The sequence below is a fragment of the Anoplolepis gracilipes genome, chromosome 9 (genome assembly GCF_047496725.1).
Source record: "Anoplolepis gracilipes chromosome 9, ASM4749672v1, whole genome shotgun sequence".
Classification (NCBI taxonomy): Eukaryota; Metazoa; Arthropoda; class Insecta; order Hymenoptera; family Formicidae; genus Anoplolepis; species Anoplolepis gracilipes.
The window spans coordinates 1,815,104-1,833,230 of record NC_132978.1 but is presented as its reverse complement, the minus strand read 5'-3'; the positions used below and the strand labels follow the sequence as shown (position 1 = coordinate 1,833,230).

Here is an 18,127-nt window from a genome sequence, read left to right as displayed (position 1 = left end):
TTCAAGCCAATACAAGGTTGCATTCAAAAATCTACTTGTTGGATAGAATAGTGTTTGATGAACCAATCAGAACAAAGGAAGTACGAATTTCTTTATCCTGATTGGTAAGGAGTTATTTTATTTTGACCATCAGTCAGAAAGTTTCTTGAGCTTGAGGAATACAGGAAAAATAAAAATACGATTCGTCCCATTTTTTTTGTATATTAATTTTAAGACAACTACTTTTTAAAGAAAGAAAAGTTTCCGATATTTTCAAGATTTCAAAGTAGAATAACATCGAATATTTTATTTCGACGCATAGATTTTTCAAACTCAATCCACAAAATGGCTCGACCAATCGGCAGTATTGGCGACTGTGAAAATCAAGTTCGTCATCTATGTCGGTGTTTACGTTCGATGGTTGAACGACGGTAGACGGGAGAGAAATCGTCTCCCAAGTAAGTCCATTGTGAACATATTCGACGTAACGCGAGAACGAATCTGGCCGGCACACGTGCCAGAAAATGCAAGTTATCGGGTCGTCGCGTTAAGAAAAGTGAGTGTCGTTCGTCCCGCGATACACGTGGGCTTCCGGCAAAAAAAAAAAAAAAAAAAAAAAAAAAGAAAATATCCGGATCGATCGGATCGCGTCGCTTGTTAGATGGCCGATTGATTTCTGGTGTCGCGCAAGCGAATTTCCGTGAGTTGTAACGATCGCGTAAGCGAATGTACACGCGAGAAAATAATACCTCGACGTGTACGAATTTCGCGATTCGCTAGTAGTTGTGTGACGGCGGCATTAAGTAAGAGTCAATGCTAGAGGGAGAGAGAGAAAGAGAGGGAGGAATCTGGTGCGCGAATGTGTGTATGCAGCAAGCGGCGACAGGAGAGAAAGAGAGAGAGAGAGAGAGAAAGAGTGAGGACACGCACGAGAGAGAGAGAGAGACAGAGAGAGAAAAAAATGGGAGCGAAGAGGCGTCAACGTTCGCTTTTACGAAATGACAGAGCAAAGGGGGCAGACGCGCGTGAGCGTGCGCGCACGCGCGCTCTTTATGCCGGTTACTCTCTCTCCTCGGGCGGTTCTCTCTCGAACGCATTCCACAACGGGCGAATTTCATCGTGGCGTTATCCGAATAAACGCCCTCCCCCTTCGGTGTCGTTTCGGCGCGCGCGATATCACCGTTTAACGCGGCTTCAAAGCCCCCCGCGTGGGAGCTTTGACATACGCGAAACTGTGTGGCGTCATTTCCACGCAGTTAAGAAAAAAAAAAAAAAAAAAAAAGTGATGCTGTGTTGTCTCTCTCTAATAGGGATAAATATCCAGGGAGAAGATAAAAGTAGAATGTCGCGTCGCGAGTGATCGCGTCGCGAGCGACGTGCCCCGGCTTTCGCTGTGACGGGCAACCGGGCAACGGGAAAGCGATGCCTGCCGCGAAGATGACGTATGACGTGTTGTCCATTCGGATGAATCGAGTTTGCCGAGTTGTCCGCTAAATCTCGGCTAAATGTCGATTCTAAATTGGGCGCGTGGCGCGCTACACCCCGCCGGTCGCGAGTGTCGCCGGCGCGGCTCGTTACCTCGCCCGAGGAGGACACGTTTTCGGCGCGAGATCACGATCGACCGCGATCGATCGCGACACTTTCGGTTCGTTCCTCCTCGAGGCTTGTTGATCGTCCCTCGCGCGCGCGTCCGCGTCCGCGATAATCACGAGTTCTTCGGGAACTCATCTGTCCCGGAGTTTGATTCGCGCGCGGAACCGCATGGATCTCTGGACGTGCGGTGAGTGGCCGATGGTAAGGCATCGCATTGTCCGGCGATGTGCCCGCTTTGCAGCGGAGACGCATTACGTACTATATATTTATGTGAACTGTAGAAAAAAAAAAAAAAAAAAAATCGGAGATTCACGTGAGAACAAAAATCCCCCGAAACATTAGAGAATGCTAACTTTAACATCTTCTCTCGACTCGACGACGCTTGTACCAGATTTGTGACATGTAGAATTTTTCACTTAGGCCAGTCGATTCTAAGGACGAGTGCTTCTGGTACTTCCTTCTGGTCTTTCGCGGCGGCCGGCGTATTATCCTTATGGTTGCAGCGTTTTCTATGGAGGATTAACATTATTGATACCTGCAACGTACTCTACATCTGGATTAATTAGATATAGTCTTTGCTGTACCTTTGGTCTTCCATCTTGCATTTTTACTATAAGGTAAATTTTCGTTTATAACAGTTTTGTTTAAATAAATCAAAAATAATAATAACAATATTATGTAATAGACATATACATATAATAAATAAATACAAATTCTCAAACATTGGTGAATCGCTAGAAAATACTTGGAACATACTTCTTTTGGTTTTTTTTGTCTCTATAATGATTGATATCTATCATTGTCTGAAAACGATCTAAATTAAAGTGCATCAAAATAAATATCCGTCAGTATTTTGTAGCACATATCCTAAGACTCATATTTCTCTATCATATTATTGTTACTTGCATCTATTCTAACAATAACAAGATGAATCTTTAATTGCTACATTGAGTTTTGTTTACATATGTAATAATATTTCCAAGATTATCCCATATAAATTTGTATATATTTAATTAATAATTAGACAAAATTCTAAAATATAATAATATATTACGTTTTACAAGATGTAAATGTTTATTGATATATTTCAATATAGTTTTTTATAATAAAGATCTAAATTAAATCTTATGTTGATTGTACATATTATAATAATTTAACATAAAATGAAATAATAAACAATTAAATTTCTGTTACTAGAAATGTCGTCTCGAGATTACGATAGAAGAAGAGGCAATGGCAGCAGTAGCAGCTCAAGCAGGCTGCGAATGGACACGAGCGTATCGCAACCCAGACCACATGGCGAGAGTTCTAGCAAACGAAAAGAGATAGACAATGTGATGCGGAAAGCACGCGAATCGCAATCGAGCTACTGGAACAAGAAGCTGTTGGAGGCGGAAGAACGAGATCCGAACAGATGGCGTCACAGTGGATACAAGGAGTTATACGTCGGTGGTACCAGCGGCAGCGGCGAACCCGGCAGAGGACATCCCAGAAGCCCGAGAAGCCCTCGACCTCGTAGTCCCCACAGTCCGCGACCGCGCAGTCCTCGAGCGAGGAGTCCGCGATCACCACGCGAGCGTACTTCCCGCGAACATAATAGAGGCAGACAACCGGCCGCTCGTAGCCCCAGCACAGGCAGCACGTGCTCCGATAGATCGTGTTCCGTTTGTTCGCCGAAAGAACGACGACGCGTCGCGCCGCTGTCTCGTTCGCGTTCGCGATCGATCACACCGGTACGGGCCAGAGCGCATCCCAAGGAAGTGGTCGCTTCCAGTTCGCGAGCTTTACCGCCGCGTGCTAGACCGCGATCCCCGCCGTTACCGCGCCCGCGTACACCACCGCCGGCACCGCAGCCGCCGCCACGTCATCAGAAGGATTACAAGACTCTCAAAGAAAAAGAAACCAAGATTCGCCGTAAAGAGAAAGATCATAGCAGATTGCCAGAAGATCCACGAGTACCAGATCCCATCCCATTGGTAAAATGATCGTTTACCTTTTTTTCTTTCTTGAAAAAGGCTTTTGTAAAAATAAGCAAATTCTATGAAGAAGGAATTTAATAGTGTAGATACATTCGTATACTGTATATTTACATAGCAGTATACAATGTAGAGTAAATAAAAAGTTATATAGTATAGTTAGTTCTGTTCTGGACACTAATGTATTAAATGTTATATACAGTGGCACATTTCTTTTAAAATTAAATTAAATATAATGTTAGGAATACTTGTATTAAAATTGTGCAGATGCGTAAAGCAGTCAAAGTGGAAAAAACACATTCGAGTCATGGAGCGTCACAAATGATGCGACCTCCGCCAGAATCTTCGCCTAGTGACGATAGCGACAGTTCCTCCACTACATCTCATGTTGGACCGCCAAGAATGACATTATCTGAACGGTATTTCGTGAAATCATATTATTTAATATAGAAGGACAATAATAAAACTCGGATAAATTTGCTATTTATCTTTAATTTTTTTTAATTTAATAGATTTTTGTGTTTATTTTTTTTTTATATAGATTTGGTAAAATGGCACAGTGGAGCGTCGACCGTAGGCACATGGAAAATATGCGCATCACGAAAGATGGCGAGAACGCCATGAAGGTCGTTATAGAAGGCGAGGAGAGAATCGCGCGTCTTGGTTACGATTCGCCACCACCCGGACATTACCCCGAGTCGCTTTTGGCGCAAGGGCCAAGAGGTTTCGAAGGTTGGGACGATGTACGCGTCCGTTACGATTATTATAAAGCGAGAGGATACCTTCGCGATCTCACTCTTGATGATTATATTAAATGGGAAGAATGGTGGTACAAGTATCAGGAATGGCTCGAAGCCGAACGCTTTTACGAACAATGGGCTTCGTCGTCAAATCGTCCTTCTGGTGGTAGTCGCAAGAGACGTGGACGTCGCAACAACGCCACTCACTAAAATATACATATGACAACAAATCTATTACAGATTATGCTGACAAGATATATCGTAATATCTGTATACTTAGAGAACACAGGAAACATGTATATGTATAAGCGCTCTGTATGTATCGTAATAAAAAGTATAAATGTGAAAAAAAATTTAATTTAGAAAAAAATTAAGCGATTTTGAAAATGCTGTGTCTTAAATCAAACTTGATGTTTCGTTATTTTCGATATATACAAATGTTTAAAATAATTTAATTTTCATTATAATTTAATCTATTGTATCTAATGTTTTATATATACAAAGAGAGATTAAATATAAATATATATACATTAGATGAGTAATTGTAATATCTATTATAATCAATATAACAGACCAAGTAATTCCTTTTAATCCTCATTTTTGTTTGCCAACTATCCGTATTGTATTGAGAACAGATAAAACTGTCGCATAATCGTTATTTGGAATTGAAAAAACAGAAATATTCTTTGTGAATAAATCAAGTATAAATTAGTTTTTTATTACATGTTTTATAATATTGATAAAACAAATTCATGTGAGATATCTGAAAAGTAATTTAGTTGTATTTAAAAGATTAGTTTTGTAACCATCTCTTAACGAAACTTCTATTACAAATATTCATCAATTTATCAGTTTCAATTCTTGAACGTGCCATTAATGAAGCTCCATAGTTAAACAGCTCAATGGAGTCGATTATTAGAGTTGCGTTCAGAAACACACTCATTTTAAAATAGCTTTTAATTGATCAATCAGAACAAAGGAAGTTTTTGCTACTTTTGTTCTGATTGGTCCATCAAACGTTACTCTATTCCGAGTAGATTTTCGAATACACCCGTACTTCTTATTGAGGTAAGTGTTCCACGAAAAACGACGCGCGCAGAATGGACATTTTCAGGTTTCCCTTTATTGCGTACTGTTTTTACGTTAACTAACTATCCTTGGCCTGATTTGGAGATTTGTATCTGGCTATATCATGCAATATTGCAATAATAATTACACCGTTGTATAAGAGGAACAATTGCAAAAGCGTGATATTCGTTTGATACTACATCCGAGATGTCGACAGATCACAGTGGCAAAGGTTACACGCCTTTACCACAAAGCATAAGCAATACCGATACCGAGGATGAAGAAGAACGTTTAACTCGGCCTAATCATTCTTTATCTACCTACAAGATCGACAATACCTCGACAATAGCTGTGAGAAATATTAATATATGACAAATGTTACAAAAATACATATGTCAAAACATATATGTCTTCAAAATTTAATTCATGTCTCTGAAGTTAAAGTAAAATTTTTATAAAATTAAAAGAATAAGATCTTATGTTTTATTTTGATTTAAAGATCAAAAAATGTATATCTCTCTTAAAATTCAAATAAACTTTATAAATATGTATTTATTTATATAATCTATATATATTGCATTTTAGGTTTGTATCTAATAATATATATAATATTTTGAAATGATTTGTATATTGAACTTATTCATATATTAACTAGATAATTTGTATAAATATATATTTCTTTGAATATATGATAGAAAATATGACTATCGATACTTGTAATTTAAATTTTTATATTATAACTCTATCTTTTTTATTTAGGAATTACATTCAGGTCATGAAAATGGTATATTTTATCCACTGGATGAAACACAAAATCTAGAAAATAGCACAAGAAATAGACAAAACACAATTAAATGTTATCAGGACGATATACCAGTAATGGTAATTGAAGGAAGCGAGCAGAATGATTTCTGGAAAAGGAAAAATATGTCGCCGATGAGACGTTTCTGCTTATGTGCATCCATATTATTATGCATTATTACAATAGTTATTTTTTTGTATGTATTACCTTGTGACAATTCAATGGTTTGTCCACCAATCATTGAATCACAATCGTCAATATCATGGGATAAAACTTTACAAGATGTTGGTAAGTTTATTACTATTATTATTATTGTAAATTATATATATATATATATATGTATATATTTTCAATTTTTGTTTTTTTTTAAATAATTATAAAAAATATATACATTTATACTGTATTATCTGCATTAAATATTACTAAATATTTCATTAAATATTATACCAAATCTTTAAATACATAATTTAAATTATAATTTAGTATAAAATAATTCAGAGAATAAATAAAGTTTTTATATTAAATACAGAAATACATGGGCCTATTACTACAGTACCTGGATCTCCATACAATCTGATATTCCTTCTTCGTGGTGAACAATACAGAGAAAATGATACAAAGAATACAATGATACAAAGACAAATACCTCCAGAAGGAGGAGGAGTTATATCAATGCAAGGAAATAGTGGATTGCCACTATGGTTGGTTCCATTAAAAAAATCACCTACTATTATAGATTGTACTAGTATTGATATCGATCAATCTGGAAAGCCTGACTGCATTGTTGTTGGTGAACAAGGCCTACTCGTTAGTATAGAACCAATTGCTGGAACGATTCATTGGAGTGCCACAACTCACACATTTTCAAAGTTACCAGTTATTCTACCAGATATCAATGCAGATGATATTGAAGATTTATTAACTGTAGCAATAGATGATGCAAATGTGTTGTATCTTGCTTTTCTATCTGGCAAGACTGGTCAATTACTGGAGCGTTATTTAGTCAATAATTGCACTTCTATTGATATATATAACCTTGTCTCTAATAACAAGATACTTTATAATTGTTACGATGACAATGCAAAATGTATGTACACTGTAAATACATTCTATAGTTAAAATTTTAACATTACGTTTATATATCTTATTGTTATTAATAAGCGCTTATTTGTTGCAGCTGTATTGAAATTCATGACTTTGAAAGAATTATTCCGCAATGTAAAAATGCAAGAAGTACATATGAAATTAGCAGACTTAAAACCACGATTGTTTGAAATAGTAAAACAATACGAAAAAAAATCCAGTTGGAAGCCTACACCTTATCATCAATTGACTGTGGAAAACGAAGGAGTATGTCCGGGACAACTTTGCCGCGCTAGTGTAAATTTAACACTGCAAAAATTAACAAACGAATCAATAACCATTTGGGATCACGTGAGTTCGAGCGCGTTTGCATCGAATCCTGTATTTTTAATGAGTTCAGGTAAACCTTATACCTTCGGGTTTACTATTAAATTTTGGCAATGGATGGATTCACTATCCGATCATGTAGAAAAAGCGTCTATTACAGAGCAAAGACTTATAGAAAGAGTCCTAATAGTTCTAGTAAACTACACAGATGTTCTTCAAGCTATTAATGCTAGTCAAAGTGATGTTACATTATTGTGCCATGGATTTGATTGTCAACCAAATTTAAATTCACGAAATCAATTTAGTTCTATCTCAGTCAAATACATCAATAACAATGAATTTCCAGAATTGATAAGTTATTGGTCCTCATACAATGTAGACTCAACGAAAGGATTAACATCGAAAATACAAGTTATAAAAATGGATTCGATAATGTCAAATTTAATACATGGAGAAGTTTAGTTTTATCAGACGATTTTCATAATCACGTTCTGTAATTTATAATATTACGCTCGCAACCTGATAAACGATTTACAATTTTTATATTACTTCGTGTAGTTAATTGAATTGTAGATAAAATATTTTCTTCTTGAACGGAATATTTTAATTAATCATAGATTAATTTGTTTAAAAGATAGTGCAGAAATCTACTAATATCTTCTATCTTTGTACATCACGATTAATAGTTCCTAAAAATTTCTATGTACTTATATTTGTTAGTTGAAATCAAATCGGGAGTAAAAGAATGACAGCAAATTATTTGTCATTAAGTTCTGCTTTTTTTTATTGGGAATGGTGCCTTGAATCAAGTTGTACATACTTATTATGCATATATTTATCATCTATATATAAAGTATAAAGAAAATTTGTGTTTTAACAAGTATATTCTTTGAGAGCTTAAAAACGTTAAAAAGTATATCTTTCTGCCTAAATAGCTTTAAAACGTTTACAGTTTTTATAATACTTTAATTTTAACCATAAGTGCATAAACATTAATTGTTGATAAGTATTTCCTACATGTACAAGTAATATCATAGTATTATAAGTTGGATTATTTATGTTAATAGTGGATTAATAATGTTGAACATTAATGTTAATTTTTTTTTCTAGTCTTTTATTATTACTTTAATTCATTGAACTGTGAATTCAGTATTATTAATTTAGTATTATTGATTATTTATATGTTAAGTTGAAAAGTGATTGGTAGAATTTATAAGAACTCTTATAAAAAAACATTTACTTAAAACAATGAAAATAGATGTAATATTTTAATAACAAAAATATTATGCGAGCAAATTGAAAATATGTTTTATGTAGCGCAACTATGAATTTTTTAAAATTTAGATTAAGTTTTCATATACTCGACAAAGATCCAATAAGGATATTATATGTTTGAATAAATTAATACAATCATAGTTGTATCAACTCTGCTTAAGCTTTTTTTTAAAAAGAGAGAGTGCATTTGTGTGTGTTTATCAATGTGTATATTAAAGCTAATAATGTCTGGTTTTATTTAACATAGTTATATTACCAAATGTTAAAACTCATCGCAACAAATAGAATAATAATGCAACAAGAAAAAAATGTAAGAAATAGCATCATGAATTTTGATTTTATCTTATATAACAATAAAAATAACTTTAAATACAAATAAAATGTGAGTAAATCAATTTGTGACAATTTAAAAATATAGTAACCCTTAAGTAAAACATACATAATATTGTCAAATGACTTGAACAAATATCAACCACATTATTATCTATTATTATAAATAATAAATTTATTATTTAAATCCCTCTATCTTTATATCAATTGTATGTGTATATATTTAGTAAGTATGTACAGAATACAGATACATAAGAAATAAGAAATCTGTTCTTTTTAACTAAACCAACTACACTAGTTTAGAGTTTCTTTTTTCTTTGCATTGGAAGAAGAAAGATAAAATCTGAACTAGTGTAGTAGTGCAGCTAAAAAAGACCAGATCTCATACACTACGCATGCGTTAGAAAATTCACGATTTTTGCGCGCGCCATTATGCTTGTATTCATACCATGTATTTACAGTGATGACAAGTGACAAGATTATTTCGTTGAAATATGGCTGATTTTATATAATTCCGTAATTGCAGTTTGTTTTGCTCGTTTATTGCGAGAGGACAGTATGAAAGACTTTCGATATCCAAATTTTTTGATAGCTAAGAAAACAAATGTATAAATTGTACGAAGAAAACAACGTGTAAAGAACGGTCTTTGCAGCCACTTTGTTTCATATTATTATGTTTGATAATAGAATATTTGACGTTACGATGTTTAAACGGCCTGAAGACGTGGGAGATGGTCGTGTGTCTGCGAAAAGAGCGAGATTCGACGCTCCAGGAAGGGATCCACAGCATAGCAGGGCACAGAAAATCCCCGAGAACAAAAATGCGCAGTATGATGATCTCTGGGGTGACGATTTCGACGAAGATGATATTCAAGAGATGGATCTGATTGCATCTCAAGTATGTTCACAGGTACTGCTTCTATATTCAGAAAGTATTCGATTTAAGAGAAAAAATATGCAATAATTCAAAAAAGATATATAACTCAAACTTTATTTTCAAGACGAGCCTATTAGACAATTCAAAACCGTTTGAAAGTGGCTTGCATTCAATGAAATCAGATTTGCCAGAGAAACCATCTACCTGCAATGAACCATCACGTTTAAAGTTATTACGACCTACAGAAAAGTCTGACTTGTGTACGATAAAAAAGGATATACAGGCCAAGAGTCAGGATATTGCAGATATTAATTATTCTCAATTTAGAAATAAATTAATAAATAGAGAAAGTCACAACTCGACGTTTCAGAAAGGAAATAACTTTATTGTTTCAGGTAGTATTCCTATAGATACTAGGGAAATAAATATATAAGAAAGTATTTTGTTTGTATAATTTCTTCATACATGTATTTATAGATGATAAAGAATTGGAGAAATTAAAAAATGAAAATAAGAAATTACAAAATGACTTTACAACTAAAGATGGTGAAACTGTATATTTACGACAGCAATTACAGCAGCTTCAGTTACGAGCTGAAAATGAGAAATTAGAAAAGATGCGTTTAATTGAGGAACAAGCCAATAATCATAGATTAGAAATTAACAAAATTTACAAAGAAAAGGAACAGTTGAAAACACAATTAGAATTAAAAGTGAGTATATATTTTATATGTTCTGTTACATTACAAAAATAGATAATAACATTAATTATTAATTCACAGAATTTAGAAATAGGAAATCTTCAGGATCGTTGTAAACGATTAGAATCTGGAAATATTAAATTGGAAGAACCACAATCATTGTACATGAACACTTCTTTTAATAAAAGCAAATGTAACATCTCTATTAATCGGTAAGCTCTGATGTTCTCGAAAATTAAAAGTCTAAATTGTTTGATATAGATTATTGAAGTCAATATTTAAAGTGTATATAAAATCAGTTTTAATTTAATAGATTAACAAATATAAACAAAAATCCAGTAAAAGAAGTATGTGTACAAGCTGATATTTATAAGAAAAACGATTATCAACTTCAGACATGCAGTACTTGTGAGTATGTTAAAAAGATATACAAAATGATAACAATAGCAATATGTTATTGAGTTTTATAATTAGTGTTCCAAATTTTTTTCAGATTTCCCACTTGCTGGAATTTCAGAATTAATGTTTGAAGCATCGTTACCAGAAAAACCCATTGTTAATATTAAAGTCATAGGAAAGACTGGAAGAAGAAATTTGCCTATTTTGCAAGAAGAAGAAACATTTAGGATTTTTGGTAAGAGATATATTTGTATTTTTTTTTATAATTATTGTCCTATAAAAATTATATTAATATAATCATATTTTACATTGCAGAAAATCCTGATTTGGTAAAACCGGTAATTACTATAGTAGATGAGAAAAAATTGACAATAGAATTCGTTTTACTTGAAATTGCAGCTATTGAGAAAAAAGCTAATACCGAGATAGAATCAGAAAAATGTATACCAATTATTAATAAGGTATAAAAAATTCAGTCTACTTAAATGTAATATAATGCATTTATATCGAATTAATCACAATAAAGAATTATTTGTAGGTATATTCATCAATTTATTATATAAACATTTTCACCTTTTTTTAGCTAGTTTTGACTACGAGGGAACTAATGCTAAATGTTGTAAAAGTTTTAGAAATGATTTTTCAAACTATGAGAAACGATGATATTCGAGATATGAATGATCTATATTTTTCTAATGTTTATGAAAATCATAATATTTGTATCAAGTCTGAGTGTGAAGCAAACGCATGGCATGAAGGAGAACGCGGTATCGAAGCGAGAAGAATACTTGGTGCACTTTCGCATATCAGTTTAGAATCATCATATTTAAGCAATTACTTGGCAGGGAAGTCATTATTGATGACACGCAATGATGAGTGCTATAATCGTTACCTGCCACAAATGACACGTTATAATGCATGGTCGAAAAAAAATCACGAATTTGAAATTTTTGAGATCATTCTAGAATGCGTTACTTTAATAGGACGTGTTGTAAGTACATATTATTGTATTGTTTAAGATGTGTATCAGTGTTTTTATTAGATAAAAATATCTCTATCTTTGATAATAATTGATAAATATTATTTGCAGAGAAGATCTCATCAATTTACAGGTCTTATAAATGCAATAATAAAAATACTGTGTAATGTACAGCGGAAAGTAGGTTACTGTAAGAAAGGGTACGGCAATATTATCTTTATGATTAAACATTTGGAAATTTGTTAATATGATTTTTATTTTTCCAGATTAGAATATATTTGCCTTATTTTCAAAGAACTTGTATTTTCAAGGCCATTGTCGCTCTGTTATGTTTCATTAGTAGATTTTTTAATGATTTTTAGTAAATGTTATACCGAATTTGTACCAAAACTCTGTAGTAGCTCACGTAAGTATATATTATGCATAATCTAATAAAAGATTTGTATATTGTGTATTGATATTATCATTATTTTAACAGAATCAAGAGCATTAAAAGGTTGGAAAGGTGCTTTACATTTTACACCAGGTAACTATTATTTACTTATACCATTTTATAATAATAAATTCATAGAATTTTACATTTTTACAGAGTTAATTTGTTTATAATGATATACTTATTTTTTATTTTAAAGGGAATAGATCTAACAATGACAAGTACACTTTCTATGCTTTTAGATGCTTGTGTCTTACAAATTCTTATAATGCAACTCGAGCACTTTCATCCAGATTTTCTCACTACTATAAATATAACACATGGATTAATATCATCTGTGTGGGATATTCTGTTGACGAATAATAATTTATTAAGGATTGAGAATTCAGAATCATGCAACTGTTATATGAAACTATTACGAATCACAATTAATATGTTGAAAAAATCTTCAGAAACCAAATTAGATCTAATCAATAATACTGAATGGCAGAATTCATTTTCTGTTTCCAAAAAGTATTATATTTTAAAGAAAATTAATTATAAAAATTATACACAGACAACGTGCAGCGGGGAGAATATGGAAAAACATCTGTCTGATACATATCCAGAAAAGTTGGATCAAAATTTTTGGTTTGGTATCAAAAAGATCCAACATAAAATATTGAAACAGGGTATTATGTTTTTATCCCATCTCGCGATTTGTAATCCAGAATTTCTTACGCATTCTTCTGACATGGAAGACATGTTTAATTTATTTATACGAAACATCACGTTTTTCGACGACTTGATACTTCATGAAAATGAACGTAAGTATTATAAGATTCATAATGTACATTATGTCATATAATATGAATCTATCTTAAATAGAATGTTTCAGAAATAGATATCTAAACAATACTTAAGAACAAAAAAACTTTATTACCAGAAAATTATTTCAATTAATTTGAAAAAAAAATGTTCCATTTTCATATTTATTTATGCGGCGAGCATGTATACATATAGACATGACTTTTTTCTCATATTTAAGATGCTATGCAAAATATGCTATTAAAATTTGACATCTATTTCTGAAACATCCTTTATATTTGATTGCAAATAATATATATACATATTTGTTTTATCATCTTAGGAGAAGCATTAGATATTATAAAAATTACATTGTTTAATAAAAGTATACAGAATGAAACTGAAGTACCTCACAAAGATATAAATGTTTATGAACTAAATATTAGAAATAAAAAGAAGATTATTCCTGGAATCAAGAGTGATCGTATAGAAACAATTAAAGATTATAATAGAATATATATGACTATTAAAGCACTGTACAATTCTAAACCAGAATACAAAAATAATTAAATCTATGAAATTCTCAAGAGTGTGTCCCTATATTTTTATGCACACATATGTATATAGTGTTGTATATGTATGCTCCCCAGCAAGGTGATACTTTACAATATTATGTTCAATATTATATTATATCAATATGTATATCAATTGTAACATAGAAACACATATTGCTCAATACTATACAAACATAAATTTTACAAAATATAATTTCACATTTTATTATCTATAATCCAGGTAAAAGCAGGAAATTACATAAAATAAAAATATTTGTTAAAAGTTATATTTATATATCTTATACATTTTTATTTCTTGCTTTTATCTTATAAAAATTATTGACAATATATCTTTATTTTATAATAATAGTATATTATACTTTTCTTTTATGGATGTTCTTTATTTATATTACTCAATAGATAGGATACACAGAAATATTTTTTATGTTGTCTATATTTTATTATATTCAACAAGTGAAAAGTAATGTTGAACAGAGAGCATTCGTGATGTGACAGTATAATGTAATATGTCCTTGCCATGTCCGCATATCAATTTAACTCGCACACCTATGTCATTCTGTTGTCCTTCAATTTTATGCCCAGTCTAGGTTATAGTGTTTACGTAAAACGTGTATGTACGTGTAACAGAGTGCAGAAGTGGTCGACTGATAAAGACTGATATACTTGATAAATGTTGGATCCAATTTTGTCTAATTATCACTTTACACGTATGCTTCTTAGAAGGCAAACAGTGACGGATTTAAAGAGTTCAATGAATTTAACGTCTAGGAATTAAGAAGACGAAACTTTGATAAAAATTCAGAGAAACAAGTTTACCAGCAAAAAAAAAAAAAGAATTGCAAGACATCATTTACAAGTGAAGTAAGAAAAGATTGAGAAAATAAAGGAAATAGGAAAAGAATTCGAAGGAAATATCACTACATTCCATATAGGACGAAAATCGTATCATTGAAAAAAGAAATAAGAATTCAGTGCAGTTTTCGGTGAGTGTATTTAAGTGCACCTTTGACGTCATTCGATCCAATTTAATCTATTGCCGCGAATCAGTTCTCTACATCTATCTATGAGTAGTGACCAGTAAATCTGATTAATTTGCAGCACTTGAGACTGATAACAATAATTGGTGAAAGTGGTGTACAATTGTAATAAGCATAAACGATTGACGTATACAACTCGAATAAAATGGTCTTAGAACAATATAAAGAAATTGTTGGAGCTTGTGCCATGTACGTTACAATGGCACAAATGTTATCTGGAACGTAAGTATATTGTAACGTAATATATATATATATATATATATATATATATATATATCTTTTATAAGTGTAATTTAATCTTTTGAACAAGAAAGACAGAGAGAAAGAGAGATATAAGATAGAAAGTTTTTAAGTAGAAATATTTCATATTTATTTTAATATTGTAATATAGAAAAGATATTGTATATATAAAAAAATTAAATTCAAGACTGCTGAAACAATTGATATTATACTGTATCAGCATTATGCTGCAATAATAGAACTTGTATTTTTTTCATATCTTGCAGATCATTATTTTTTAATATCTGCTTACAAAGTAATATGAACTGTTTCTTGAAACTTCTTACTAAACATAATGCAATGCAATGTATCCAAAGTTATAAAATTTGTATTAATTAAGAAAAATGCTACTTAGTTTTAATACAGCTATATTTTTATAATTTTAGATTAATATGCAAGGACATATACAAGAAAGGTACAGCCAAGGGAGTTGATTCAATGCCTTTTCTTGGTGCCATAGGATTGTAAGTGTATACATACATATACATATTATTTTTAAATGTTAGAAATACAAAAATTGTTTAATTAAATTCTCTTGCATTTTCTAAATAACAGTGTATTTTGTAAAATTTTTCATTGCTGATTAATTATTGAAAACTGAATACTCACATGTGCATGTACTTATATGATAATAAAATAATAATATTAAGAAAATTATAAATAAATAAATTGCATTATATAATTAAATTAACAATGTTTTTTTAGGTGCATACTGATGCTTCGATACGCACTGATGTTAAATGATTCTACTATGATAAATGTTAATGTATTTGGTTTATTAACAAACATTATCTATATGATAGTGTACTACTACTATGCTCCAAATAAGGTATCTGACAAAGACTTTATTAAAATATGTTTAATTTGCACTATTTGAATTAAACTTGTATTTTCTAATTATTATGTAATGTCTTTTTATTTTTCTAGGAAGAAGTGCTTAAATTAATATACAAAGTAACGGTCTTTGTGATAATATTTCTTGTGTATGCACAAATAGAACATCCTACAAATGTCGAATTTAGATTTGGCTTAGTGGTTACAGTACTCCTTTTTCTTTTAATTGCATCTCCTCTTATACATCTTGTAAGATATGTTAACAATTTCTCTATGCATATTAAATATTTTTATCATATTTTCAAAAGATTTGTATTGATATAATATTGCTGGCTTTTCAGAAGGAGATTATAAGAACAAAAAACACAGAAATTCTACCTTTTCCACTTATTTTTATGGGTACTTTAGTTAGTTTCCTGTGGTTACTGTATGGTATTATCATCAACAACGTTTTTATTATCGTAAGTATACTGTGCTAAGCAGTTTAAAAACTTAAAGCAAATGTGCGAGATAACCTTCTAATGTACATTGCAAATTATTACTGGTATCTATTATTCTCTATACATTTTTAAACAGTTTCAGAATGTGGTTGGTTTTACTCTTAGCATAGCTCAATTATCTCTTTTTGTGATATTTCCATCCAAAAAATCAGGGGCTGAATTATTGAAGGAGGAGAAAAAAGAAAACTAAAAGTCTTCCAGAATTTTAAAAGGGAAAAATGTTTGAAATTATTTTTCTATAGTATATGTATATATAAAGTAGCAGATTATTTTACTATAGATCTGCAATTGTTGATTTTTCTATAAATCAAAAAGAACTGGAAGGACATTCCATACTTTTTATTACATAAAACTTATATTTTACATAAAGTATAACCTGACCTTCTAATCGCGTGGCAGATACCTGATTTGTTTTAATGTATAGAATTTCACTTTTATATATTTTAGAAATATATACGAATATATTTCGATATACAGTAAAATATATTGTTAGATTTTTATCAGTTTTAAAATAAGTATATTTAATAAAGCATTTCTTTTTTAACAGTATTATGTAAGTGTATTTTAGATATGTAATGCAACTTTTTATTGTTGTTAGATAATTTCTTAGTTTGAATAAATCCAGTATCTGCCAGATAATTTCAGATAGTTTATCTATAACTAATGCACATATACAAGCGTACACAAAAAAATATAAAACAAATTTACATACAAAGAATAGTTTATATTTATTATGGAGTATATTTATCAAAGATAAACTATGCATTGCCGCGATACGAAGGAAGGAGAGATATAAAAAGGAATGATGCACTTTATATGTATTGCATACAAATTAGATATATTTTTCTAATGAATTCCTGCAGCAAATATACAGCTAAACGAGATTTGTAAAATAAAATGTTATGCTGTTTATAATCAAAATATATAACATTTATTTCGTTACAATATTCGTTTTTTTTTCTCTTATTAGAATTAGCGAATTTGATTAAGTATAATGCATTGTACTGATGCATACTAAAGTCATATATATATATATATATATATATATATATATATATATATATATATATATATTTTTTATTTATTTATTTTTTAATTTACTTATATTTTAATATATTATTTTGTGTATAAATTTTGTCAAAATAATTAGCGATTAAACGAATCAAAGCGAATAATCCTAAGGAAATCTGAAAAAATCATTTGAATCTTTTTTCTGTCCGGAAAACAGGACTGTCTTTATTTCTGAGTTCATTTTTGAAATGGATATGTTGTATCTAGAGATTCATGCATCATGACTGTTAGGTCTGAAAAAAATGTCAATGTATCGAATAAACAATGAAACAAAGTTATATTACATTTTATTAACTTTATATTTCTTAATAATAAAACCATAGACATATTTTATTAATAATTATTCTATTGATAAAACCTATCACAGCCGAGGAAAATACTGAAACCAGAAACATTCTTTACCCTCTGCATACAAAAACATATAAAACCCACATCAGAGGATTCTGTATTTAAAATATGGAAAACGCGAAAAATCAACAGCTC

General features: G+C 31.0%; 4 protein-coding genes across 10 annotated transcripts; all 4 read left to right on the top strand.

Moving 5' to 3' along the window:
* Positions 1-380: 380 nt before the first annotated feature.
* LOC140669487 (uncharacterized) lies at positions 381-4,502 on the top strand. 4 transcript variants are annotated; one of them, XM_072899378.1, is made up of 5 exons: positions 381-535; positions 1,993-2,189; positions 2,770-3,548; positions 3,816-3,967; positions 4,090-4,502. In XM_072899378.1, exons 3-5 carry the CDS (start codon positions 2,772-2,774, stop codon positions 4,496-4,498), a joined length of 1,338 nt encoding a protein of 445 aa, XP_072755479.1. In that variant the 5' UTR covers positions 381-535; positions 1,993-2,189; positions 2,770-2,771; the 3' UTR covers positions 4,499-4,502. The 4 variants fall into 4 exon arrangements, with proteins under 4 accessions (XP_072755479.1, XP_072755482.1, XP_072755481.1 ...); XM_072899381.1 differs by having other exon boundaries at positions 414-437; XM_072899380.1 differs by lacking the exon at positions 381-535 and adding an exon at positions 579-1,759.
* An 850-nt stretch (positions 4,503-5,352) lies between these two features.
* LOC140669588 (uncharacterized) lies at positions 5,353-8,167 on the top strand. The gene is made up of 4 exons (XM_072899583.1): positions 5,353-5,707; positions 6,116-6,446; positions 6,688-7,245; positions 7,336-8,167. Exons 1-4 carry the CDS (start codon positions 5,564-5,566, stop codon positions 8,028-8,030), a joined length of 1,728 nt encoding a protein of 575 aa, XP_072755684.1. The 5' UTR covers positions 5,353-5,563; the 3' UTR covers positions 8,031-8,167.
* A 1,367-nt stretch (positions 8,168-9,534) lies between these two features.
* Mus304 (mutagen-sensitive 304) lies at positions 9,535-14,759 on the top strand. 4 transcript variants are annotated; one of them, XR_012047348.1, is made up of 14 exons: positions 9,539-10,083; positions 10,175-10,445; positions 10,528-10,763; positions 10,833-10,963; positions 11,065-11,159; positions 11,245-11,385; positions 11,466-11,611; positions 11,734-12,141; positions 12,241-12,329; positions 12,396-12,535; positions 12,608-12,655; positions 12,805-13,368; positions 13,692-14,002; positions 14,506-14,759. XR_012047348.1 is itself a non-coding variant. In XM_072899371.1 (14 exons), the coding sequence occupies exons 1-14, from the start codon at positions 9,778-9,780 to the stop codon at positions 13,916-13,918; spliced, it is 2,730 nt and encodes a 909-aa protein (XP_072755472.1). In that variant the 5' UTR covers positions 9,539-9,777; the 3' UTR covers positions 13,919-14,759. The 4 variants fall into 4 exon arrangements, 3 of the variants coding, with proteins under 3 accessions (XP_072755473.1, XP_072755472.1, XP_072755471.1); XM_072899371.1 differs by having other exon boundaries at positions 9,539-9,788; positions 9,861-10,083; positions 13,692-14,759; XM_072899372.1 differs by having other exon boundaries at positions 9,535-10,071; positions 13,692-14,759.
* LOC140669492 (sugar transporter SWEET1) lies at positions 14,525-17,515 on the top strand. Its single transcript, XM_072899385.1, has 7 exons — positions 14,525-14,906; positions 15,022-15,182; positions 15,626-15,703; positions 15,945-16,068; positions 16,167-16,322; positions 16,415-16,534; positions 16,650-17,515. The coding sequence occupies exons 2-7, from the start codon at positions 15,106-15,108 to the stop codon at positions 16,761-16,763; spliced, it is 669 nt and encodes a 222-aa protein (XP_072755486.1). The 5' UTR covers positions 14,525-14,906; positions 15,022-15,105; the 3' UTR covers positions 16,764-17,515.
* Positions 17,516-18,127: the final 612 nt, after the last annotated feature.

Coding starts and splice junctions, on each gene's coding strand:
- LOC140669487 (XM_072899378.1), top strand. CDS start 2,772: ATGTCGTCTCGAGATTACGATAGAAGAAGAGGCAATGGCAGCAGTAGC. Junction 3,549..3,815: donor TACCAGATCCCATCCCATTG/GTAAAATGATCG, acceptor AAAATTGTGCAG/ATGCGTAAAGCAGTCAAAGT. Junction 3,968..4,089: donor AGAATGACATTATCTGAACG/GTATTTCGTGAA, acceptor TTTTTTATATAG/ATTTGGTAAAATGGCACAGT.
- LOC140669588 (XM_072899583.1), top strand. CDS start 5,564: ATGTCGACAGATCACAGTGGCAAAGGTTACACGCCTTTACCACAAAGC. Junction 5,708..6,115: donor ACAATACCTCGACAATAGCT/GTGAGAAATATT, acceptor TTTTTTATTTAG/GAATTACATTCAGGTCATGA. Junction 7,246..7,335: donor TTACGATGACAATGCAAAAT/GTATGTACACTG, acceptor TATTTGTTGCAG/CTGTATTGAAATTCATGACT.
- Mus304 (XM_072899370.1), top strand. CDS start 9,847: ATGTTTGATAATAGAATATTTGACGTTACGATGTTTAAACGGCCTGAA. Junction 10,084..10,174: donor CATCTCAAGTATGTTCACAG/GTACTGCTTCTA, acceptor TTTATTTTCAAG/ACGAGCCTATTAGACAATTC. Junction 11,160..11,244: donor ACTTCAGACATGCAGTACTT/GTGAGTATGTTA, acceptor AATTTTTTTCAG/ATTTCCCACTTGCTGGAATT.
- LOC140669492 (XM_072899385.1), top strand. CDS start 15,106: ATGGTCTTAGAACAATATAAAGAAATTGTTGGAGCTTGTGCCATGTAC. Junction 15,704..15,944: donor TTTCTTGGTGCCATAGGATT/GTAAGTGTATAC, acceptor ATGTTTTTTTAG/GTGCATACTGATGCTTCGAT. Junction 16,069..16,166: donor ACTACTATGCTCCAAATAAG/GTATCTGACAAA, acceptor TTATTTTTCTAG/GAAGAAGTGCTTAAATTAAT.